The 25,058-nt window shown below is 55.8% G+C and overlaps 1 protein-coding gene across 3 annotated transcripts; it reads left to right on the top strand.

Annotated features, from left to right (window-relative positions):
* The first annotated feature begins 56 nt into the window (after positions 1-56).
* On the top strand, positions 57-22,883 carry Kcnc4 (potassium voltage-gated channel subfamily C member 4). 3 transcript variants are annotated; one of them, XM_004636900.2, is made up of 4 exons: positions 57-1,408; positions 11,605-12,541; positions 14,501-14,704; positions 21,797-22,883. In XM_004636900.2, exons 1-4 carry the CDS (start codon positions 731-733, stop codon positions 21,856-21,858), a joined length of 1,881 nt encoding a protein of 626 aa, XP_004636957.1. In that variant the 5' UTR covers positions 57-730; the 3' UTR covers positions 21,859-22,883. The 3 variants fall into 3 exon arrangements, with proteins under 3 accessions (XP_004636957.1, XP_023577474.1, XP_004636956.2); XM_023721706.1 differs by having other exon boundaries at positions 21,735-22,883; XM_004636899.3 differs by lacking the exon at positions 21,797-22,883 and adding an exon at positions 17,099-20,046.
* Positions 22,884-25,058: the final 2,175 nt, after the last annotated feature.

The following is a 25,058-nucleotide window of genomic DNA, read 5'->3' as shown; positions in this document are numbered from 1 at the left end:
TCTTGCGGGTGCGCCTGACCCCTGCAGCCGACTCGCCCGGCGCGGCCCCGCCTGTCCTCCGCGCCCGGCGCTGGATTTATGAATGGGGGGGAAGAGGCCACATGCCACCTCCGCCTCGCGTCCACCGAACGCAGCCTGAGCCCTCGGCGCACCCGCAGCCGTGAGAACGCCGGCCTGGTACCGACAGCCGCTCGGAGGACTTGTTGCTGCCGCGCCGCCGCTGCCGCGGGGAAACCGGCCGCTCCCGGGTCGGCGCGGTCGGGAAGCCCGAGCGTGGCCCGCGTGAGTGTGAGCGCGCGCCCGCCCTTCGCCGCGCTGCCCCAGGACAGTGCGCTCCTCCGCTTGCTCCTGCGGCTTCCTGGGGGCTGGGGGGGCGTGGCCCCATCCCGCAGCACTCCCGAGTCGGGTCCCTGGGGGAGAGCGCGGGTGTGCTGGCCCCAACCTGCCCGCGTCCGTGGCTTGGGACCCTGGCCCCTCGCTCTCCCTCCGGTCCTGCTCCCCACCGCTGCCTACCCAAACCCAACCACCTGTGCACCCGAGAAGCCCAACTCCTCCCGCCTCGAGCTCCCGGGAGGGAGGGGGGCAGGGGCAGGGCCGCGCCGCAGAGGGGGCAGCCGCCACCTCCTGCCTCCTCCTCGTCTCCTCCCCCTCCCCTGTCTGACGCTGCCTTCTCGGGAAGGGTGTTTGGAGGGCAGCGGCCGCCCCAAGCCGGAGCCCTGCAGCGCTTCTTATGATCAGCTCGGTGTGTGTCTCCTCCTACCGCGGGCGCAAGTCGGGGAACAAGCCTCCGTCCAAAACATGTCTGAAGGAGGAGATGGCCAAGGGCGAGGCGTCGGAGAAGATCATTATCAACGTGGGCGGCACGCGACATGAGACCTACCGCAGCACCCTGCGCACCCTCCCCGGCACCCGCCTCGCCTGGCTGGCCGATCCCGACGGCGGGGGCCGGCCCGAGCCTGATGGCGGAGGCGCGGGCAGCAGCGGCAGTAGCGGCGGCGGGGGCTGCGAGTTCTTCTTCGATCGGCACCCCGGCGTCTTCGCCTACGTGCTCAACTACTATCGCACCGGCAAGCTGCACTGCCCGGCGGACGTGTGCGGGCCGCTCTTCGAGGAGGAGCTGGCCTTCTGGGGCATCGACGAGACCGACGTGGAGCCTTGCTGCTGGATGACCTACCGGCAGCACCGCGACGCCGAAGAGGCCCTCGACATCTTTGAGAGCCCTGACGGGGGCAGTGGCGGCGCGGGGCCCAGCGACGAGGCTGGCGACGATGAGCGGGAGCTGGCCCTGCAGCGCCTAGGTCCCCATGAGGGAGGCGCTGGCCCAGGCTCTGGCTCTGGAGGCTGCCGCGGCTGGCAACCCCGCATGTGGGCGCTCTTCGAGGACCCCTACTCCTCCCGGGCTGCCAGGGTGAGTGGCAGGAGCCCGGTCTCCTCCTCTCGAGTTTCTGAGAGGTGTGCGGCCGTCATGGGTAAGGGCAGGGCCAGGGAAGTGGGGTGAGAGAGGCTGACCACTGAGGGCTGATCCTGCCTTCTTTCCGGTCCCTTCTGAGCCCTGGGGGAAACTCATGTTCCCACCCTGCCCCCTGCACACACTTGACTTACTACTTGGACCCAGTCCTAGCTGCCGGCTTTGCCGCATTATCCCCCCCCCCACCAGTGGGGTGCTCCCCGTTTTGCTCTTTCAAGCCCCATCTTCAGCTGCTCCCCACTCCTCAGGGCCACAGTCCTGGAGAGCTGGGATTCGGCCTTCTGCTGGCCTGAGGCAGGAAAGCAAACCGGGTGCATTATGTTAATATTTCCGTGACACGCTATCCGGCTGAAACCCTGCCTGCAGCTCAGTTTGCTAGCAACTGTGTTTTAGAGAGGGACTGATGGGCTTCAGCACGTTCAGCACAGTGAAGACAGAGCTGGACCCAGGCCTCAGGACCCAGCTGAGGAGGAGCTTGCCTTCTGTAGGGAGCAGCTCATGTGCCAAGGCTTTGGTACACCTGGGATGGCCTGGCCTCAGCTGCGGGGGGGGGGGGGGGGGGGGGGGGGGGGGGGAGAGTGAGGTAGGACAGGTCTGCTGTCCTAGGCCCTTCAGGCTTCCATGGCCAGCTGCCAGCCACAGCCTTCCTGGTGATGAAACCATATTTGTTGCCACTTTGCTTCCTGCTGCAGCACAAAGTGGCTTCCCAGAAAGCTGTGGTTCAGGTTACTGCTCCACATGGGGGGGGGGGGCACACAGGTTGAATTAGGTAAGACCTGGTTCCTCCAGATTATACCCTTCCCTGAGTGTCTTGTGGTTTCTCTTAACCCCTTTAGGTGGGAGGGAGTGATCAGGAAGACATTTGACCCTTTATTCTTGGTCAGGTAAACCCTGCAGAGAAGAAGGCTTTAAATTGTTTTTAAAAAATAAAAGCCAAAGAGCTGTGTTTGATCTCGTGACCACAGCCAAAAGCCTGGCTGGGGTTTGTCTGGGAGAGGGGCAAGAGCAGAATGATTTGCTGGGGCTGAGGACTGCTTCTGACTCAGGGGGCTGGTCAGCATCTTTGGCATCCCACACTGTTGTATTGGTGAGACTTAGGCCCTGCCCTGTCCTGCCCCCAGCGCTCCTTGGGCTGGGCACCATCCTAGTTGTGGAAGAAAAAGTTCTATCTCCCCACGCAGGGAGGACAGGAGTTTGGAGAATGGGCCTGTAGGCAAGGGCTAGGCTAGCATAAATGCTGGACTTGGGCAGATCCATCTCTCCTGCCTAAAAGAGAGAGGCAGAGGTCTCAGGGACCGTGGCATGCTGGGCTGGGGCTGCAGGCAGCCACTAGAAGGCAAAAGTGGTTTTTGGGTCCTTTCCCATCCCAGCTGCTTTGGTTTCATTCTTTGCAACCCTGAAACCAACTTAGAAGGCCAAGCACCGTGGTGGCCATGGCCACAGTCTGCCGTGAGTTCCAGGCTTCTCACGTAGCTCACTCACCTACGAGTATTGGCTCTTTGCTGTCTGCACTAAAGAAGACAGATTCTTTCAAAACTGAGGGCAATAGGGAGGCAGGTTTGGCCTGACAGAGAAGTGAAAAGGGGACACACCAGAGAGGAGGGATAAGAGGAGATGGTTAAGGGAGACAGGTCGGATTTATGAGCATCCTGGAGCCTCTAGGGATTTTTCACCTGCTCAGGTTCTTCTGGGACTGTAAGGGCCTGTAGTACCAGTGCTGTTGAACCTCTTAGACACAAGTGGATAAAGTTCAACTCCAAACCCCCTTATTTATCACAAGGCACCAGTACTGCAATTAAGCCTGAACATTGAGGCTTTAGTTTTAAAAAAGCAATGGATACATTAGCATCTTTTCTCTTAAAAGAAAAACAAATAATACATGTGCTATAGCTTTGCCACCCTGGACTACCATGAACTCACCATGGGGTGGCCCAGCCAAGGCTTCTTTAATTAAGCATAGAGCCTGGCTTGCTCCTTGGAATCCTCCAGGAACCCAAGGACCTTTGCCCTTTTTAAAAAAAAAAAATTATCTTATTGTTATTTATTTGGTATAGGGTCTCACAATTGCAGTTCAGACTCATGGTGATCTTTCTGCCTCAGCCTCCCCAGCATTGGGATTACAGGGGTACACTACCACATGGCCAGCTCAGCACGCTGGGATTCTAGGCCTGCACAGCATGAAGTACTGGGCATCGAACCTCAGTCCTTGAGCTTGCCAGGCAGGCGCTTAAACTGCGGAGCTATCTCCCCAGCCCTCCTTTGCCCTTTTGATCTGAATCCCCTCCAGCCTGGACATTTCAGCTGAGGTCTGAAGTTTGGGAGAAGGCAGGGTTAATCTTCTCATTGAAGCAATGAGGAAACCAGGAGTCAGACACTCCATATCTTGCCAGAGCCACTTAACGAGAAACAGAGCCAACACACAACCTGTGGCGTCCAGACTTCAGGCTGTCAGTACCAATGAGAGTGGCGGTCTGCAGCTCGGGGCCGGGCTGGCACCCGTGCCAGATGACCTGCCTACAGCTGAGTGACATGGGCAAGGCCAGACCTCAGCTGCTTCCTGACACACTGCTGGGAATATAGAGTCCTTAAAAATTAATACCTGCTATTCATTGAGCACCCCTTGCAAGTACTTTGTTATGCATACTTTAATCTGTAAACCTCCTGGTGAACTTAAAACCAGGCTGTTAACTCCATTTAACAGTCAGAGGCTGTAGGCAACCAAACAGCTGGCCTGAGATTGCATGTTGAGAAAGTAGCTGGGCTTTGAACTGAAGCCAGAGCTCCCTAACTCCCTAGTTCTTGCTGCTATGACTGCAGTAGACTCTAGTCGCTGGTAGTGGCTGTTTGCAGTGGGAATAGGTAGTGAGTTTCCTGCTCTGGCCTAGAGGATATTCAGAGGTTCTCTCCCGCCTGTGGATGACATCAGAAAACCTAGGAGCAGATGGGGACATCAGAAGGGACCTTCTCTATTGCTTCTCTGGGCCTGAGAACATGGTGCCATGCAAGGGGTTCTGGGGCTGCACTCTTGCCCAGAGCTCTTTGCCCCTTGGGTGTGTATGAATGCTTTGCTCACAGCATGACCACCTAGAAGGGTCCCTGGGAGGGCACATGAGGACAGAGGATCAGTGCTCTGCCCCAGGGCATCTCTTCGCACATGGCAGCCCCATCATCTGAGTAGCGTGTTATGACAAGGGCAGAAAGACACAAACAGAAAGTGGACCAGGCTGATGAGGAGGGGCTGTTGCCTAGCTACTGGCCTGGCCAGCAGAGCTGTCCTGGTTGGGCCCCCAGCTGGGGATGCACACTCCTGTCCCTTTTCCTGTGGCTGGCTACTGCTGTGGTTTTGCCTCTGTGGCCCACACTGGGGACAGGTATGATGGGAGGGCAGGCCCTGTCCCCACCTGCCTGCTCCTCTGGTCAGGGTGTGGGCTTCCCAAGGTGGATTCACAGTCTGAGGGGGGCCAGAGGAACTTCAGAGGTGCTTAGCTATTTAATTATTTCTTCCTACTTTTCTAAGAGCAATCTAAAGAGGTCTGATACTGACCCTAGGCCAACCCAGTCTGCAGAGGCTTCAGGGGCCCAAGTGGCTTTAGCTGAGCAGAGAACTGAACCAGTTTCTGCATGGGTTTCCCCTTTTGCAGTGTTTCCTTCCTGAGTCGACAAGCTCTGGACCACACCATGAAGGCTCCTGGAGCTGGGTTTCACCTTCGTCAGGCTGTGTGGCAGGTGCTGGGCCTGTGCTTTCTCCCACTGTCTCTGGCCTAGATGCAGGCATTATTGACTTCATTTTAAAAATAAGGAAACTGAGGCACGAGGAGGTGGCACAGCTGATGGCAAAAGTAGGATCCAAACCTGTGTCAGTGCTCCTACTACTGCCTCCCGTGACTCCACTCAGAAAGAGTCTCTGGCTTCTGGAGGGCTCAGGCGGACCCTCCCTTTAGGTCATCCTCCTGTCCTCTCCCCTCCCCTCTTCTCCCTACCTCTCTGCTCCCCTCCCCTCCTTTCTTCTCCTCTCCTGTCCTCTTGGCCTTTCCTTTACTCCCCATTCCTAGAATTGCTAGATTCTGACCCTGTTTTTCACACTGTGGGATTTTCATGAGAAAAAAGAAGGGAGGCTTGGTTAGAAGTAATGACTGGCTTCCCCTGGACTGCACAGAGAACTGAAAGTAGGCCTGCCAGCAAAGAGGCTCAGAGGTTTGTTCCCCCACCTCCTTCCGAGGATCCTCAGCTTCTCTGGCATTGCTAGGGACCCACCACTTGGTGATCATGACAGGCTTTGGGATGAGGGCCAGCAGGCACTGGTTTTGCGCCCTCTGAGCTAGGGCGACGAGAGCCTGCGCCCGGGAAGCTGGTGCCAGCCCTCCCCACACGGCCATTCTTCCTCTTGTCTGAGGCACAGGAGGGCCCAGGCAGCCTCCCTGCAGACCTTACCCTGGGTAGCACGCCCGTCTTCTAGTTTGGTTCTGTGTGTTTCTCTCTCTTGTGAGCAGACCAACATTTGCCTCTGAACATCTTGTCTCTGGATGATGAGGTGTTTCTGTTTGTCACTGTTTGGATTGGTGTGTGCGGTGGGGGAAGGGGATGAAAACCCGGGCTATTTTGGAGAGTGGAGGAAAGAGCAGGCTAAAGCGGAGTCAGGCAGATGGTCCTTGGCAGGAGGGGATCCTGTGGGTCCTCCACCTGCACAGGGACAGTGCCATCCTGGGGGCTGAGGCCCTGAGTGCTCATACTGTCCTCCTTCCTGGACTCAGTGAGTGCACATGACTCTGGCCCAGCCCCCCAAAAGGTGCTCTTCAGACCCACACATGGTCACCCAGCCCTGGCAGGAGGCCCCACCAGGAGATAGGCTCAGCCACCTCAGAGAGCAGTAGAACGCCAAGGGCTCCAGGCCTGGAGGTATTCCTGGGTGTACCTTTGTCACTTCTGTCCCCAGTCAGAGAGGCTGACGATCGCTCCTCCTGACAGGCTCCCCAGAACCCAGAGGGGGAACAGCAGTCACTTGGGCCTAGGCATTCAAAAAACATTTACTGAATGCTACATGACAGATAACTGTGCTCGGCTCTAGAAATATGAAAACGAGTCAGAGGTGGTCTCTGCTCCTGAGAGGGCCAGGTCAAGTGGACAGGAAGATTAGATGACAAGAAATGACAGTAATACTAGATCATGAGAGGTGTCGCAATAGTCATAAAACATAAACTTTCAATAGGAGCCAAGAAAGAAGTCCTGTCTTAACATGGCATGGGGAGAGGTCGGGTGAGGGAATAGGAGTTGAGCAGGAGGGCCCTTGTAGGATAATGACTTTGTTCCCTTTGATAACTTTTAGGAGGAGGCAGGCTTTAAAGAAATAAATTTTCAGGGTGGGTAGTGCAAAACGATGCAATGGTAGAGAAAGAGGAGAAATTCCAGGCCGAGAGACTGGTTCTAGCAGGGTAGGGCCACGTGGGACCCGGATGGGTGGTAACCAGGAGTTCCTTTGCACTGACTGGGAGGTTCCTGTGCAGCTCGGTGGCCTTAAGAAACCCAGAGCGACCTGGCAGAGGGCAGACAGAGGAGCTGACTCTGGACACCTGAGCCAGCAGGGCCTGGTCCAGGCCAAGAGGGCCAGGGCTGGGTTGGCCCTGGAGAGGTCTGAGGGGTGAGGGGCCCAGAGATGTCCCCTCCTACAGCACTGCTTACCTGGCCGGGTGGTAGGCCAGGCTGAGGAAACCCGGAGTTAACTGCTGTCCCGCAGAATGATTGCCTCCGTCCCTGCTTCTTACCATCGGGTGCTCCCCTACCTGTGCCACACTGCCGGGCGCTAGGAACTCACTTTCCTGGAAGCTCAGCCCCTCACCCAGCTACACAGATCTTTTGCAAGCGTCTTTGGCTGTGTTCTCAATTTTTCCTTCTCCTACACTTCATCCTTAATATAGGCTTTTGGGCATGCATCTCCTTATGTTTATCTGTCCATCTGTCTCCCTGGCCCTCCTTCCTCGGGCTCTCCTCCCCTGTCCTGGGTGATTGCGTTGGGTTCCCAGTGATTGGTGTCTGTCACCTCTGCCCTCACCCAGCTTGTGCCAGACTCCCGAGATTCCAGGCTGAGTTTCATGCTATCGCTTCTTTTAATCCTCAAAACAACCATAGAAGGTATGTCCTACTCTCAGACCCTGACATCCAGGGGTGTGGCAGCCTCAGGACCTTTGCACTGCCTCTTCCTGGACTTTCTACTCACCATCAAGTCTCTGTCCAGATGTTACCTTTGTTGTTGTGGTTTAACCTGACCATCCTATTTGGAATAGTCCGCCACCTTCGTGACTCTTCCCTCCTTTTCCCCAGAATATTTCTGCCCCCTGACATACTGTGTATCTTGCTTACTTACTTGCATCTCCACTAGGATGCAAGGGCCAAGGGATGGAAGGATTTCATCTTCTGCTATTTTCAGTGCAGTGTTTCGTACATAGTAAACTCTTAGTTTTACATTTTGTAAATGAAGATCCTAAAGAGGCTAAAAGAGGCTAAGAAGCACATGAAAAGTCTTTTAGATGGGGCAAAACTGAACCCAGAAGCACGTGACCTGACATTTCCACTCTAGGACTCTGGCAGTCCGAGACTGGGTGGTTTGGTGGTGGCACCTCGTAATGGATCTGACCCATTGGCTGACACAGCTGGGCCTTTGGAGATGGTGCCAGATATGACATGGAACCAGCAGGAAGCGGCATCCTCCTGTCCAAGGTGCTGGGACCCTGTTTCCTCCTCCCAGCAGCAGGGAGCAGCTGATGTATGTGGAACCAGTTCATACTAATGGTTCTTTGCTTGGGCAGTTTTATTAATTTCCAGCAGAACGCATGGCCTGGACCATCCCTGCTGGACCTTCTAGCAGTGGAAGGAGCTGACAGCTCCAGGGCAAGTCACTTCTTCCAGGTCTGTTTCTTCATTGTAAAAGTAGAAAGAGAGTTGACCTTCAGAGGCCTTTCTACTTCAGAAAAGCCAAAATTCTCCATTTTGCCTTCGGGAGCTGCGTATGGGGCCTCCTGAGTTCAGCACTGCCACCATTCAGTTGGGCACTTGCCGTTGAGAGGATCACTAGATCCTACAGTGACCGTGGGAGGTGTGTCCCAGTGCTGCCCCCTCCTACAGCACTGCTTACCTGGTCAGGTGGTAGCTCAGGCTGAGGAAACCTGGCAGTTACCCCAGCAAGTCTCTAACCCAAGGCTCCAATCTGGTGGCACAGGGGCTGGGTGGAGGGCATGGACCTTGCTGGCTGTGCACGGTGGCTCTGCAGTGCTGGACCGAGATCTGGAGCTTGAGGCTCTGGCTCCTTGCCACAAGACGTTACTGCGGCCAGGTTCCCTTTGGTTCTAGGAGGCCCTTCATCAAGGGGCAAGGGAGTTAGGGAACACAGCATCCATGCCCCCGACACATCCTTGCCTGGTAAAAAGCCCGAATTTGCAGGGGGAAGAAGCAGTAGCAAGAAAAGACGGCACTAGTGAGGGTTGGTCCCCAGCCCGGGTGTGGCTTTTAAGGAGAGAAGAAAAAAAAATAAATAAAAAGGTAAATGGATGCAACTAAAGGCCATACTTATAAGTAAAATAGATCCTGGCTTTAAGGATGCCTTTGCCTGCTGGAGAAGGAGCCGTGACAAGGCGTCTGGGGCTGGAAGCAGGTGCCTCATCCCCAGGCGTCAGAGTAGCCCAGGCCGCACTGCCCTCCCTTCCTCCCTCGCTGCACCCGGGGCCTAGCCCCTTGGCAGCTCTTCCTGAACCTGTTTTTCCAAATCACTAATTAACCTCCTGCTCAGCTCCCGCGCGGGCTAGCTCTCTTGGCTGACTGTCCTTAGAGGGAGCGTGCTCGGCTTCCTGTGCTTCCTGGTGCAGCTGGAACCTGTTGTCCCTACCTCGTACCCCAGCCCCCTGTGCTTCTCTGGTTAGGCACTGGAGCTGAGATCCTGGATCCCAACACCACCATGGCTACCACACACAGATGCTTTACCAGCTGCCTGCAGATGGCCCTGGAAACCCTGTATTAGCCTGCATTGTCTTGGCAGCCCATGTCTCACGGGAGGGAAGAGGAGGTCAGCAGAGCCTTTTGAAACTTACTTTTCCCAGGAGAAGCAGACAGGAAAAGCTTCAGACCAAAAAGGTGTAAAGTAGGGAAAGTAACCGTTTACCCCTTCTTAAGCCTTTTCTTTCCATGCCATTTCTAATCAACTCAAGCAAGCTCAAGTGGAGGTTAAGATACATTGTCCCTTGAGACGGGAGATCTGTCCTAAGCCCTAAGGGAACACATCCCCAAGGGTGAAATAGGATCAGGGGCCTGAATGGGAACAGGCTTAATTCTGAGCTGGCATTCCTGCCTGAGAGTGGATCCTACTTGGGGTCCTAAAGATAGGTAGTATGAAGGGAAGGTATAGACTTGAGTTAAACAGCAACTCAAATCTGGTTTTCACTCTCAGATTGTGTTCCCTGAGATAAGTAATCTTTCTGGTTGTCAGTTCTTCCTTCATAGAATGGGATAATGAAGCAAGTCCCTGGAGTCCCTGGGAGGGCTGGAGGCGCGTAGTGCGTAATGGTGCCAGGCATCAAATGGGCAGCCGATGAGCATCCGTGGCCCAGGTTCCTTCCTGAAGCTTGCCCCTGTGCCAGGGGCCCTGGGGAATAATTTGAGGGAGAAAGGAGTCAACTGGGCCTTGAAGTGGAGCTTGTAACCTTGGGGCCACATGCGGGACAGTTCTGTATTTAGAAAAAAAGCAGAACAGCAGAACATGAGGGGTTGTTCCCTAAGCTGGGAGGGGCTCTTGGTTTATTTTTCAGATGCCCTGTGCTCTGCAAAAGTGCTTGGCCGTACATAGAACAGGTTGTTCCCCACTTCTCTCCTGGAATAGACTCCCCCGGAGGAAAATCTCTCTGAGTCCTCATTAGACAGGGACAAGACCATGACCAGGTGGAAACCGGGATGGAACAGGCTGGGGGTTGCCAGATGATCTCCACAGGGCCACAGGCCTCTCTCACCACCTTTTTAGTCTCAGCAGTCTGCTCCCGAAGGGAGCCCGACTCACCCACTAAGCTGGACAGGCAGCAGTGGGGAGCTAGAGTCATCTGCCCCAGCAACAGGCATGCTGATGGTGACAGATGAAGGTCCGTGATTGACATTGTTACATACGTGTTTTATCTCCACTCACAATGATTGGACGCTTAAATCTCACCATTTCTCAGCTGCATGCTGCTGTCCTTGTGCTACCTGAGATCCCAGCAGCTATCAGAATCCTCAGCTGGTTATTCTGGGCTGACCACCATGTCCTGCCATGGCGCATGCTGTACTCTTTTAGGAGGTTCTGTACTATGTAGGCAGTGAGCAAGGACACCCTTGATCACTGCCTACATAGACGAGGGGCAGGAGAGCAGGACTGCGACTCATGGCTTGAGATGGCCATAACTAGAGCTGTTGGTAAAAGGCTCAGCCAGTCAGGGTCCAGGTCATGGAGGCCTTGCCCTCTAAGCATCCCTAAAGGTGGTGATTTGCATCAGGATTATCTGTAAAGTTTACTGAGATTGCTGGACCCCCGTATCCCTAATATTTCCCCTAATATTTCTCAATCGTTAGGTTTGGGTGGGGACTGAAATTTGCATTTCTGATCAGCTTCTAGGGCCTGATGCTTTTGGTCCAGGACCTGACTTTGAGGGCCACTGCCTGGTCACTGGAGCTGTGGTCCATGGACAGAGCCTCACCTGAGAGCTTGTGAGCACAACAAATTGTAGGCCCTACCCTACAGCTCCTGAGTGAGAGTCGCATTGGGGGAAGACTTGTGGCTGGCTTATACACCCATGACAGTTAGAGAGCCCTTGAAGCACAGTGGGTCAGAGTGGGCACAGCTGTCAGATGAGGTCAGGCGACCACAGTTCCATGACCTCTTGTTTGCAGCTGACAGTGGTCTCTCTTCTGTGCGCTGTGACAACAGTTAGTATTATCCTAGAACACCTACATGGGTGAAAGGCACCCTGAGGAGAGAGTTCTAGCCCCAGAGTCTGTCTGACTCCTGCCTCTCATCTCACACACTGCCTGGTAGCCCGTATGCCCACTCTGTGAGCACAGGTCCCTGTCCCTTACGGGCCCATCCCTCTCTGTCCTGACAGCTGTTCCCTGCTTCTCCCCACCCACAGGTGGTGGCCTTTGCCTCTCTCTTCTTCATCCTGGTTTCCATTACCACCTTCTGCCTGGAGACCCACGAGGCCTTCAACATTGACCGAAATGTGACCGAGATCCACCGTGTGGGGAATATCACCAGCGTGCGCTTCCGGCGGGAGGTGGAGACCGAGCCCATCCTGACCTACATTGAGGGTGTGTGTGTGCTGTGGTTCACCCTGGAGTTCCTGGTGCGCATTGTGTGCTGCCCAGACACTCTGGACTTCGTCAAGAATCTGCTCAACATCATTGACTTTGTGGCCATCCTGCCCTTCTACCTGGAGGTTGGCTTGAGCGGCCTGTCATCCAAGGCTGCCCGTGATGTGCTCGGCTTCCTGCGAGTGGTGCGCTTCGTGCGTATCCTGCGGATCTTCAAGCTCACGCGTCACTTTGTGGGACTCCGGGTCCTGGGTCACACCCTGCGTGCCAGCACCAACGAGTTCCTGCTGCTCATCATCTTCCTGGCCCTGGGTGTGCTCATCTTTGCCACCATGATCTACTATGCCGAGCGCATCGGTGCCAGGCCCTCCGACCCTCGGGGCAATGACCACACCGACTTCAAGAATATCCCCATTGGCTTTTGGTGGGCCGTGGTCACCATGACAACTCTTGGGTATGGGGACATGTACCCCAAGACGTGGTCAGGCATGCTGGTGGGGGCGCTGTGTGCCCTGGCCGGTGTGCTCACCATCGCCATGCCTGTGCCAGTCATTGTCAACAATTTTGGCATGTACTACTCCCTGGCCATGGCCAAGCAGAAGCTGCCCAAGAAACGAAAGAAGCACGTGCCTCGGCCAGCCCAGCTGGAGTCGCCCCTTTACTGCAAGTCTGAGGAGACCTCTCCCCGTGACAGCACCTACAGTGATGCTAGCCCCCCTGCCCGGGAAGAGGGTGTGGTGGAGAGAAAACGGGCAGGTAAGTAGAGACTGGGAAGGGAGAGGGATGCCCTTCCCATGGGGCCGAGGGTCCCAGATCCACCTCAGCCCTTGGACTTAGGGCTGGGCTTGACTGTGCCGGCTTCCCAAAATATACGATGTGCTTCTGTGAGGGCACAGGTTGGACTGTTTTATTCTTTCACTTTTGTGGTCTATGGAGTGAGTCTTCGGTACTGTGTAGGTGGTGATGGGTCATGCATGGAGCTGTGTGATAGAAGCTTTAGTTTCTCTTCCCGCTTGATCACGTGCTCTGTGTCCTGAGGCCAGCCCCTCACCCTCTCTGGAGGTGGATTTCTCACCTGTAAAATGGGAATGATACATCATTATTGTATCCCCAAGATGCTGCTGGAACCCATATGAATGATGGATATGAAAACATTTTGAGAAGTTACAACCACTTTGCTAACGTCAGGCACTGCCTTTATTAGCCAGAGAGCAGGGCAGCTGTTCTTCCAAGGTACATCAACACGTGAATCACTTCTTTCCCAGCGTTCGAGTCTGGTGTCTCTTGGCCTAAAAAATGTGATAACGTAATAGCAGTGGGAGGCTGCCTTCTGTTCAGCATAAGCTAGATTGAGTCCTGGGCTTAGGGTTTGACAGGACATGGAAGGGAACCAAGTGGGGAGGGGCTGCAAGGGGGAGACTGGTACCCACATCCTGGAAGGGGGCTTGGACAGGAAGGCCTGTCCTTCGGGGACCAGGGAGGCCAGCTGAAGAAGCAGACTCCACCTGGGTCAGGAGACAGGGAGGGAGGCCAGCCCGAGGCCCAGCAGCATGGAGCGAGGCCAGAGGTCAGGTCACTCACCAGATGCTAGGATGGGATGGCTCTAGAGAAGGCTGGGATGCCTGCAATGGAGGTGCTACTGTCCGCCTGGGGCTACCAGGTCCCCAGGGGCTAAGCTGACCAGGAAATTGAGGCAGCACCTTCTGGCTAAGCCTTGGCACAAAGTGGAACTGATTCTCCAGAGGAGATACCCAAGTCAGAGCATCGCCTGTGGCCCTTAGGCACGTGCACACCCTACACACCTGAGCCACTCACTCCCTGGGGTCAGGGAACTCTTGGTTTTCCTGATAGAAGACCTGCTAGCAGAGCAGCCCTTGGGCTGTGCTCTTTTCCCCACCGTGGTGCCCTGTCCCCATCCCCAAACAGGTATCTCCCGGGGGATTTCAGCTGCTCTCCGAGGCTTGCTCAGGACTCAGAATCCTCTGTCTCAATGTAGAGGTCCTTAGCTGGTCCTGTTGGCCATGCCTTCGGCCTGCTCGGAATGCTCAGGCTTGCTTGGCAATGCCCAAGCCCCTGTCTTCAGGCCAGGTAACCCCTCTCTTCCGGGTCTTCTGTGACGCCTGACCAAGGCAAGGGCCTGGGCTCAGAGCCACAGTAATAGAAGGGATTAGAGCTTCTTTCGTACCATGTCCTCCCTGGACACAGGAAGCAAAGGGCTCTGAGTCTGCTGGCACTGGCCTTGGGCCTAGGAGGCTATGCATAAGAATCACTTATGTAAGCAGTGGAGGGTGAGGCCGCGGACAGCACTGTGGAGGTTTGGCTCTCATGGTGCCACCCCTCAGCCCCAGCGGGCCAGGAGAGTCTCTGCAGGAATGCAGACTCATGGAAAGGCCAGCCAGAGCCACACAAGGAGGAAGTAGAACCTGCTGCCAGCCTGGGCTGAGCTCACAGGGCAGCCTCAGGAGGCAGAGCTAGGGGCTCCTGCTGTGGGGTCTGGCATGGGGTCCAGGCCGAGGCTGGGGAAGGCCACCTGCAGACAGCACTGTACCCCACCCTTGGCCCTGTCCCTAGCATCATTCTTCCTCCCAGGTATGCCAGGACCTTCCTCGGGTTGCAGACCTGTGCACCAGGTCTGCGATCCGAGAGGCCTCCTGTGGTCCCAGGAGGAGAGCCCGGGGCAGCCCTCACAGCCTCCTTTCTGTCTGCTCCCTTCAGACTCTAAGCAGAACGGCGACGCCAATGTGGTGCTGTCTGATGAGGAGGGAGCTGGGCTCACCCAGCCCCTGGCCTCTGCCCCCACCCCCGAGGAGCGCCGGGCCTTGCGACGCTCTGGCACAAGAGACAGAAACAAGAAGGCGGCTGCCTGTTTCCTGCTCAGTGCTGGGGACTATGCCTGTGCTGATGGCAGTGTCCGGAAAGGTATGGCTTCATGGGCAGGGCAGGGGGGGAGCCCCCAGAGAGCCGAGTCTCTCCAGCCTGCCCCCCAGAGCTTGATGTCCCCCTCCGCCCCTGAGCCCGTGGCCTCCATCTCCTCTGCCGTGGATGCGTCCCCGCTTTTAGGAAAGGTACCCTGGGCTTTCGGTCTCTAAATCAGGAATGGCTTTACCATCTCCAAAGGGTCCGTAAAATCCTCCCCAAAAGGTCCCCAAAGAACAAAACAGTCCTAGAGGGCTGAAGGGACCCAACATCAGTGGCCCAGCTTCTCCTCCCCATTTTTAGTACCTTCTCTGCCCCTGGGCCTTGCTGCAGCCGTCTTGCCCAGGTCACTGCCAGCTTTTTCTCAGGATTTGAACATTTTGGTTTGTTTTGACACAGTTGCACTATGTACCCCAGGCTGGCCTTGAACTTGTGGCAGTCCTCCTGCCTCAGCCTTCTACTTCCTGGGATTACAGACAGGTGCGTCGTGCCACACCCACCTAGGACTCCTTTGGTCTTAGCTAAGACTTTTCCAAGGAAGTTGTCCCCAGAGATTCCCATGGTCCTTAGGAGTCAGATGCCAGGTCTTCAGAGAGCCCCCATGCACCCTATTCCTCCCATGCTTTACCTGGAGCCTGGAGCCAGGCTGGGCTGACCCAGATCTTCAAGTACCTGGATGTGACAGTCCTTTCAAGGGAGAGCTGGAGGTGACAGCAGGTCCCCTCTGAGGAGTGTTCTGTAGGACTGGGAGCATTCACAGGAGCAGCTCGCCCCTTGCCTATCACTGAAGGTTGGAATTCCATCACCAGGCTGCATGCCCAGGGCAGGAGCAGGCTGGAAGTAGGGTGTGGGTCTAGGAGACAGGGGAGCAGAAGTCAGCAGAGGTGCGTGAAGGCCAGTGGCGGCCAAGCCCAGATACAACTCCAGCCGAGTTTGCAAAACAAAGCTCATGGATTTTCCTGTCTCCATGCACTAAGCTCCCTAATATCTACCTCAGTCCAGGACCCTCCTACAAACAGTTTCTCTCCAAGTCCTCTGGCCACTTCTTAGCCAATTAGGATTTTCTATTCCCTATTTCCCACTGTTCCTCAAACCACAGACTCACACTGGGCTGCGTGAGGAAGGGACAGTGGCTACTACAAAGACAGCCTACACTGTCTGTGGCCACCCAGGCCGGCTTCTGGGACACGTTCCCAGGCCCTTCCATCTCTGCCCATACAGACCACCGCTCTCACACCAGGATACCTTCACTGCCAGGCCATGAGGCCTGTGTGTCCGGCTTTGCTGGGCGTTGTCTTGGGTGGCGGTGGCAGCGGTGGCAGCAGTGGCAGTGGCAGCAGCCTATTCTCTGGAAGGCCTTAGCTAAAGGGCTGAGGTGGAGTGTGCTTAGAAAGTACACTTTCCACCCATCACCCTGGTGCCCTAGTCTGGAGCCCAGGACAAGCTCTTTTCCGCTGACCTTGACCCCAAACATGCAGGAGCTCCACTGTGTACTTGATCGTGTACCCAGATCGTACTCTATCGGAAGCCTGATGAGCAGACAGCCCCTGGATGTGGGTTACCTGAGCAGACCGCTGATGTCAAGCGCCCGTTCCCCTCCCTGTACTGTGAGGAGCTCAGTGGAAGCAGAAACGTTAATGAGGGTGTGAGGGGAGTCCTGAGGTACTGGGGACAGCTGCACCTACAAAAGGGGTGCATGTAACATGCCTGGGGCTGGGCAGCCTGTGTCCCACCACCCTGTTTCTCTGGGGTGCCTGTGGGCCCCAGACACTCTATTTTCAAGATGCCTGCACACTGCTTCTTGGCAACAAGAATGTAGCTCAGCCAATTAGAGTGACCTTCGAGAGGGAACAGGTGGGTTGCTGGGAAACAGGCCCAGCTAAGCAGGCTTGGCAATTAACATCGCCAAACTCCCAGTGCGCACTCAACTTTCCTCAAGCGGTGCCATGCCACACCTCTTTGCTCTGAGCTACATTTAGGACCAGGGGTGAATGGGTCTGGGCCTCCTCCTCCAGCTATCCACACAGACCCCCCCCCCACTGTTCTGTAGCTGCCCTTGCATTGGTTTCAGCTCCCTAAGGACCCTGGCAGGCGCTCGGTGGGGCATCTCAGGGTAGGAAGGCAGATGCTGTGGGCTGCCGCATCTTTGCGCAGCTGGGGTATCAGGAGTTTGAGAACTTACCTGTAGAGAGGACAAAATAAAGGTCAGCTGGGTGTGGGGCCCTGGAGTCTGTCCTCAGCCTCCCTGGAGACACAGGCCTGGGAGGGCCAAGGAGCCTCTTCCAGGAGGGCCAGACACATCTGCCCTAGCCCAGGGCCATCTTGGAGCATGGAGCCTTTGGAGCCACCCAGTGAGCAGCTGTGCCCCTCTGACCCATGTGCCTTTTCTTCACCAAGGCTGTGCAAAGTCCCGGAGTCTAAACAACATAGCCGGAGCGGCTGGAACCAGTCTGGGGCTGTCTCCACTGGCGTCGCGGTACAGCTCGCCCTATCCTCCAAGAAAGCTCCTGCTGTCCCACCCCTTTCACCCCCTCACCAGCCCCCCGCCCGGCCCCTCAGCTCCCTAGCTGCACCCCTGACTTTCCTTGGGGCACAGGAATGCACCCAAGGAGGACATCAGCCACCACCCAGCCCTCGTCCCTCCTGGGGCTGAGAGGACAAAGGCGGGAAGCTGGAGGAGGATTCCGGGCCCTGGGCTAGGTGCTCCTCGAGACTTTCAGCTCTGGAACCTGAGTGCAGAGAGGAGGGCTTACTTCCGGGGCCCTGAGCCCTCCACTGCCCCTCGCTGTCTCCTGAGCCATAGGTGCTGGCATGCTCACACCCTGCCTGCCCTCGGGTCCTGTGGGCCACGACTGGTTCACCCTGGGCCTGGGACCAGCCGCCTTGCCAGGGAGCCTTGGTTCCAGGAGCATGTCTGCATTTCCATTCCTAGCGGCCTTCAGCCGATAACCAAACAGCCTATCTGTCTGTCTGTCTCTCCCTTGCACATGAGACCAGTGAGGAATAAGGTTGTCATGTGGGAAATCTCTGCTGGCATAAGGGGCTTTTGATTCCTCAAAAGAGCAGTGCCCACAGCCAGTGCCGCCTGGGAGAAGGGCCCCGGTGTTTTCCACCTCTAGTCCGGGGTGCAGGTGGGAGTGCCTAGACTTGCCACCTCCAGCTCGGTGGGGCCATAGGTGGCTGCTGCCAAGGTGCAGGAGACCCTTCTCTCTGAGTGGGTGGCACCCAGCGGTGGAGCCCAGCCTCCCATCTGCAGCCCGCACTGCAGCATCTCTCTCCCCTGCTTCCTCTGCTTCCGAGATAGCGAGCCTCTCTCTCAAGCTCCCTCAGACTTCCAGCCCGGCCTCTGAGTCACCTGCCACTCCCACCCAGCTTCTGCATCCCGTATTCCTGCCAGAACCGGAGACTCATCTAATTTCTATAATTAAGTGTATTCATTTACCTAACAAGCCCGGGAGCACAACAGGTCTGAGTCACTGGCTGAGCAGGGGTGCACCTTGCGCAGGGACAGTGGAGGGGAAGTGAGGAGACAGAAGCACCTGCCCGCACCTACTGGCACTGCTCTCAGCGAGGCCCACATCTGCCTGTATCTGCCCCCTAAGGCTCCCTGAGCAGGTCCTTCTCCACCAGACCCAGGAGCCAGGGCTCAGCCGAGACATTTCCTGTTTCACCTGACGGGAATTAGACCTGACAGCAGAGCCCTACGCCTGGCAATTTTTAGAGTCAGATTATGCAACTTTGTAGCGGGAGTGACTAAGGAGGAGGGTCCCTATCTACTCTCTCCAGGGCAGGAGAGATAGGCATGACAGGACAGCTTTTAGAGACCTGGCAGGAGACTACATAATTGGGGGCCACCCCAGAAGGTGGCCTGGACAAAAAGAGCCATGCCAGTGCCTGCATCAGCTCAGCAGTCACAGGATGTCCTTGCCAGAACGGCCTGCTCACTGCTATCACACTGCATACCCCAGCCCAGCTGTGGTGTGTGAGGCCTGCTGTCACTTCCTCTTAGAATGAAGTGACCAGGCTGCCCTCCAGAGGGGACAGGCCCCGTTACGTGGTGGGTGGGACAGCCTGTGGGGAGGGTCAGGACACCAACACCCTCTGCCCTTGAAGTAGAGCCCGAGAGCCCAGCTTCCCCACCACATGTCCAGCCCCACTCCACAGGGCTCCCAGCATAGGACATCCTGGGTGGGGCCTAACAGGGGACACAACAAACTAGGTGTGGACAGCTACATCCTCCACTCACTCGCCACTGTGGTCCAGGGAGCCGAAGCGGATGTTTCTGTGGCAGCCCTCAGCTTGTCAGGAGCCCAGGTTTCCACGGCACCCACCGCCTCCTCCCCTCTTCCCTCCTACAAGGATGGGAGTGCTCATGGCACCCCTGTGGGGGACACAGATGTCCCTGGGCGATGTGATGCAGAAGTACCAGGCTGGAGCCCCTCATGCCTGGGGGAGGGGGCTCCCATGATCCTGCCCAACTCTTGTCTTCATAGAGGAGGGACAAGGCTCAGCGGGTGGGAGCACTGTGTGTGGGCCTGCCCCTAGCTACCCTTCAAGACCTCTGGGCCTTCCCAGGACCCTGGAAAGGGGTGAGCCCCAGCACTCCAGAGCCTGCATGTACTCCAGGCCTATCTGTGCCACTGCCCCATCCCACCCCCAGGACTTGGGTATCCCTTCTGGAGAGGCTTTCTCCCACCCACACTCTGGGAGTGTAATTTGCTTTGCCTTGGATTGGGCTTGAACTTGCACCTGGTATTTCAGTTTTTAGAAACCTTTCTCTGCAGCTGGGCCTCACCTTCTTCCCATAAAGCAGGGAACAACCTGTACAGGAGCTCTTAGCTTCACCTTCCAGTCTGTACCAGGACTAGCCAGAGAGTGATTCTCAGTCTCCCAGCTTCCAGGAGAGGTGGTTATGAGGTGCCCCCAGAGGAAAAGTGACGATAACTCTGTGGCAGACAGGACCTAGAGGGCAGGTGGAGGGCCTAGTCCTAGGCTCTAGGAGGCACCTGTGGACCTCTCAGTCACCTGGGTGGTGATTGAGACTGGCTGTGGTGGTGTTTGCCTATAATCCCAGCACTTGGGAGGCTGTAAACAAGAGACTCACTCCTTCACAGAGTGCGTGGGAGAGCAGGACCTCCTCTACTCTGGCCAGTGTCACCCTCTAATATACCTTTCCCATTCCTGTTGGGTCAAATAAAGTAGGTTTTAAAATAAGATTCTCTTAAGAGCCCCCAGGAAGTAGAGACCTCGGAAGCCAATGAAAAAGCCACCTAAATCCAGGCATGGTGGCACAAATCTGTAATCTTAGCTACTTTGGAGGCTGAGGCAGGAGAATTACAAGTTCAAGTCCAGCCTGGGTGACTTAGGAAGACCATGTCTTAAAAAATAAAGAGCTGGAAGGGACTGGGCGGGTAACTTAGTAGGACAAGTCTCTTCCTGGCAAGCTAAAGGTCCTGAGTTTGATCCCTGTCCCCACACATACAAAAAAAGGAAAGGGTTGATGTTCTAGGGCCAGCCAAATAGCTCAGCAGATTAAATCACCTGGCACAGGGGCCAGGGGTTCAATCCCTGGGCCTGCCGTGCTGGCCCCACCCCCAGGGCACACTGAGGTGGTGATTGAGACTAGGCGTGGTGATTCACGCCTGTAATCCCAGCACTTGGGAGGCTGTAAACAAGAGAATCACTGAGTCCAATCTAGTAGTGAGACCCTGAACACCCTGTAGACCCTTCCCTAAAATTAAAAAAAAAAAAAAATTTTATTTAAAAAAAAAAACCCAGCTGGAAATACAGCATGTGGGAGGCCTTGAGTTCAATCTCCAGTACTGGAAAAAAAAAAAACAAATCCACAGAGGCCCTTCTGTCCTCCCAGAATGCCTCTTGTCTGTTCCCTGTCACCCTGGCCAAAACCCTGAGGAATCTCAGGCCTTCCTACCAGTGTGACTTAGGCCCTCGGGGCCTACAGAGAATCCAGGGACTCCTTCCTTCCTAGCAAAGGACAACCAGTGGCTGGGAGTTGCTCAGATCATGCAGGCAGGTCAGTGTCAGGAGTCCTTAGGAAGATGACCGTTCCCTCTGCTTGTCCTCAAAATTAGATTCTCGGACTTCCTCCAAGAATACTATAGGCCAAGGGGCAGTATTTATAGGGTAGCCGAGGCCCACAGTCTTAAGGAGATGGGAATTGTCACTCTAAACTGAGCACACTCTTTCCCCCAGAGCAAGGTCCAGGACAGAAGTCTTGAAGTCTGCAGTCCCCTCCGGTAGCCACAGGGGCTGTCCCAGCACCTCCCTGGAGAGGCTGAAGCTCCCCCCTGCACTGTTGGCCAGCCTTTCTGGCTGACCCGCTGCTGCTGGGAAGCAGGGCGAGAAGGTGCCAAGCCTCAGATGTTCTAGGTTGAAGATAAGGGGCCCAAGAAAGCTCTCTGAGGGGTAGAATCTCAGTAAAATGTCGCTTGCCAACCCTCTTCTCTTACCTGAGGCTGCAAGCCCTCCATCTGCTGGGTCTCTTTCTGTCATATTGAGAATGGGGCTGGGTAAGACACACTCCACAGTTTCTACCTTCTTTACCAGTGCTTTGGGATGCTGTTCAGGGTGGTGCAGATCCAGGGTAATCCAGATGGAGGTTTGGGGGGAGCGCTCAAGTTGGGCAGTAGTGGCTGGGTGAAGGTCTTTGAGCCACAGTGAGCATCGGGAACTTTCCTCACCCCCTCCTGCTAGGCTGTAGAGCACTGACCCTCGCTGCACTGGAGCCCTGAAAGTAGCTCTTAGAGCTGTGGTCACTGGGGCAGGAAGGGGATGAGCTGCCCCAGCACTCAGGTCCCAGGGCCCAGAGCTGGGCTGGCCGGTGGGTGATGAAGGGCTCACCCCTTCCCTCCCCACCCCCGCTCTTCCTGGCCTCAGCCCTGGGGTCCCTGTGCTTTCTACCTCTGCTCCTGGCCTGCTCCTCAACCCATAGCCTGTGAGGCCGTGGCCGGCCTCCTTCTAACATCTTGTTCTTTGTTTCTCCCTTTCTTTTGCTGAACTCCTTGCCCCCCAGAAGGCAATGTTGAGCCGAAAGCGTGCGTCCCAGTGTCTCACACCTGTGTTCTTTAAACACAGAGATCTGCCAAGACGCCCTCTCGTCCAACTATGCCCAGGCTGAAGTCCTCACCCTCTCTTAAAGCGGCACCAACGTGAGAGAGACAGGCAGACAGACAGCCAGAGGCTTAGGGAAACTCTGGAACCCAAGCACGAATCTTTCGCTGAGAAAGACCCTGATATCCTTGTTTGTACAGGACTGGTGGAAAACCTCCCATGTGACCCTCGGGGCCCAGAGCCATCCGGGTCTGATGTTTTGTTCTATTGTACATGGAAGAGATATATATGCACATATAGTATCTATATTAATACATGCTATACCCTTGTGTGTAGTGCACGTGCTATTGGTGGTCTCTCGTGTTTGTTAGGCTGTGTCTCCCCAAGCTCTCTATCCGCCCCGAGTTTCCTTCCCCCTCACAAATTCCTATTTCTTCTGACAGTAAGTGGAGTGTCCCAGGAAAAGTCCCCCTGGGAAGTGCCTGGCTACTCCTCCAGGATGTTTTCCTGTCAGAAAGCAGCCTGTTGAAGGCCACACTGGCCCCCCCACCCCAGGGTCACTGCTTCTCTAACCCAACCCCACCCCAGGTTGGGGTTCTACCTCCTACCCCACATCCCAGTTGTGGGGGACTCCAGAGGCTCCTCTGCAGACGCTTCTACTCCCAGCGCTCCGTGTCCTTGACAGAGGGGGGCGTTTTATTGTTTTCATTTTTAATTTTTTTTGTTATGTCTCCTTCATCTGTTTGTTTTCAAAGACACTGCTGGGCAGATGGGCAGGGAAGGGGTCTGTCTGCCCATCTGGCTCAGGGTTCTGAGAAGGGGATGCCTTGGGCAAGAGGAGACCAGGTGCAATACTGTACTTCCTGGCCAGTGGCCAGAGGACGCGTGCAATAGCAGGGGCCAGGTGACCCCTTCAGCCTTGGCCTCTGCCCCTCCTTCGGCCCTCCCTTCCCTCCTGGCCCCTCCCTGCTGTTGGTCAGTCCTTTTCTAAAGCTGTCCTTGTGTGTGTGTCTGAGGCATGCCTAGGCCAGGCCCTGACACCCTGTCCGCATGCCTTCAACTGTCATGCTGTGCTCGAGCCCCAATAAAGACATCGAAGTGTCCTGTTGCTCCTTTATATCTGCCTCCGTCTCTTCTTTCTGGCTCTGGGTCTGTGGGGACTTCCCTGGCTCCCACTCCCAACACCTGAGCGAGGCAGCCCATCTATGCATAATTGCGCTCTACCGGGAATCCTGTGTGCAGCCAGGCCCTGGTTTTACAGTTAGAGGTGAATGTTCAGAAGAGAGGGATCTGCCCCAGGCCATACTAAGCAGACTAACTGAGGTCTCTGACTCCCACGCACTACTGCCACCTGATCCCCCATAAAGTAGCAGTGTTTTGTTGAGGGAACTCCGTTGCATTCCCACTGGTTTGTGCTGGGGGCCTCCCTCCTCCCTGCAGCTCCCCCAGAGCTAAGTGGGACAAGACCCTGGGGATGCCATTCATGGCTGGCTGGCTGGCTGGTGCACTGAGGCCAACTGGGGACCACTTAAGAGAGGGGAAATGAACACGCCCAGACCCAGGCAGGATGAGCAGAGGGTCTGCAGTGGTCAGACGCTGTCCATACCCAACACTGTCGCTGTCCTTCTCACCCATATAAGAGTCAGCGCAAGGCTGGCGTTATGGTCTGCAGCCCAGGGTGAGATACTCAGGTGGTGTTGCCACTGTGGAATTGTTGAACAAGGAGCCATACACTTTCATTTTGCATCACACTGTGAACTACACAGCCCCCAGTGGGTGCATGCTTGTCTCTCCCTTCTCTTGTCTCCTCACTTCCTCTTGGCATAAATGAGCAGCCCCTGTTCAGTCTTGGTCTGCTACTTACTAGCTAGGTAACTTGGAGGCAGCTCCTTAAACCTCAGTTTCCCCATCCGTAAGATGGTAAAGATGACAGCACCTGTTCCAGAGGCAGCGTCACAGCCTGGTGAGTGCCACGTGTCCACATGTGGCACAGAGTAGATGCACAGGAAGTGCTCCTGTTCCCTTCGGCCTTGACCTGCGGCTCTCAGACTTTTCTCTGCAGAGCTCTGGATTCTGTGTATCCAGTCACACCCAGGAAGGACAAGAGCAACTTGGAGCTGTGCAGGGTAGCACCCAACAGCAGGGTGAGGCCGAGGGAAGGAAAAAGCCAGGGGAAGCCTGTTCCTGAAGCAGCGGAGAGAATCGGCTCGGAGCCTGGCCAGCAGCGGAGGCAAGGCAGTGGCAGGCAGCCAGTTGTCAATTAAAGATAAAATCTCTCCTCCAGCAGTGGAGGGCAGATAGGGCTTGCCCCCCCCCCCCCCCCAGACAGGAGAAAGCCATTTGCAGCCAGGCTTGTTCGGAGAAGCTTGGCCAGGCGATAATGGGTTGGGATGCGCTGCTGGCTCTGTAATGATATTACGCATCAAGGCCCGCATCCAGAAGAGCTGTTTTCTGTTTTGTTTTTGTTTTTCTGTAGATCAGTGTGGAACCATTTCATGAGGAGGAGATGAGAACCCACCAAACAGCCTGGGGGGACCTGATGCCAGGAGGGTTCCTGGGGGGGGACCTGAGAAAGTGTAGCTGGGATGCACCATGACACCTTTGGAGCCCGGGAGGAGAGGGGCAGACTTGGGCCAGAGAAGTAGTCGCTGGAGCTGTCAAGGAAGCTGCTCGGCCTCTGATGGGCCCGCAACTGGAGCAGGCCCCAACCTGGGAGCGGCTTAGGAAGGAGCATGGAGCTCTAATGCTTCCGATGGGCTTTTGAAGTCGGTGGACCTGAGTTCAAGCCTGCCTGTCATTTTCTAGTTGTGATGTGACGTAAGCGCCTACACCTTCATTCCTTGTCTTCACCATGGAAGTACAAGTCGCTTCTACTCCTGTTGAGGCGAATATGGGAAGAGGACTGTGGAGCAACTCCCTCCAATAGCACAAAATTTGGTTTGATGCCCTCACTTTGCAAAATCTGTGCAATGTGTTAGCCTCATTTCAGTGAGGGCTGTATCTTCATACTTATCTTATGAAGGAGTAAGTTGGGATAATTCCAAACAGCCGACATTCATAGAGTGTAGGCCATACATTGAGTGCTCATAAAAATGCACTCGGAGGTTGGTGTTATCACTGTCTTCGTGCCGCAGGGGAGCAAAGCACAGCACAGCAATGTCAGGTTACTTCTCCAAAGACACACAGCCACCGAGCAGCGAAGTGGGGCTTCAGACCCACCCTAGCCGACTCCAAAGCATGATGCCCCGCCCACTGTCTAAAACTGAATGGGGACGGGGTTGGGGGA

Source organism: Octodon degus, unplaced genomic scaffold (assembly GCF_000260255.1).
Source record: "Octodon degus isolate 3935 unplaced genomic scaffold, OctDeg1.0 scaffold00084, whole genome shotgun sequence".
NCBI lineage: Eukaryota > Metazoa > Chordata > Mammalia > Rodentia > Octodontidae > Octodon > Octodon degus.
This window is presented reverse-complemented; position numbering and strand designations above follow the sequence as displayed.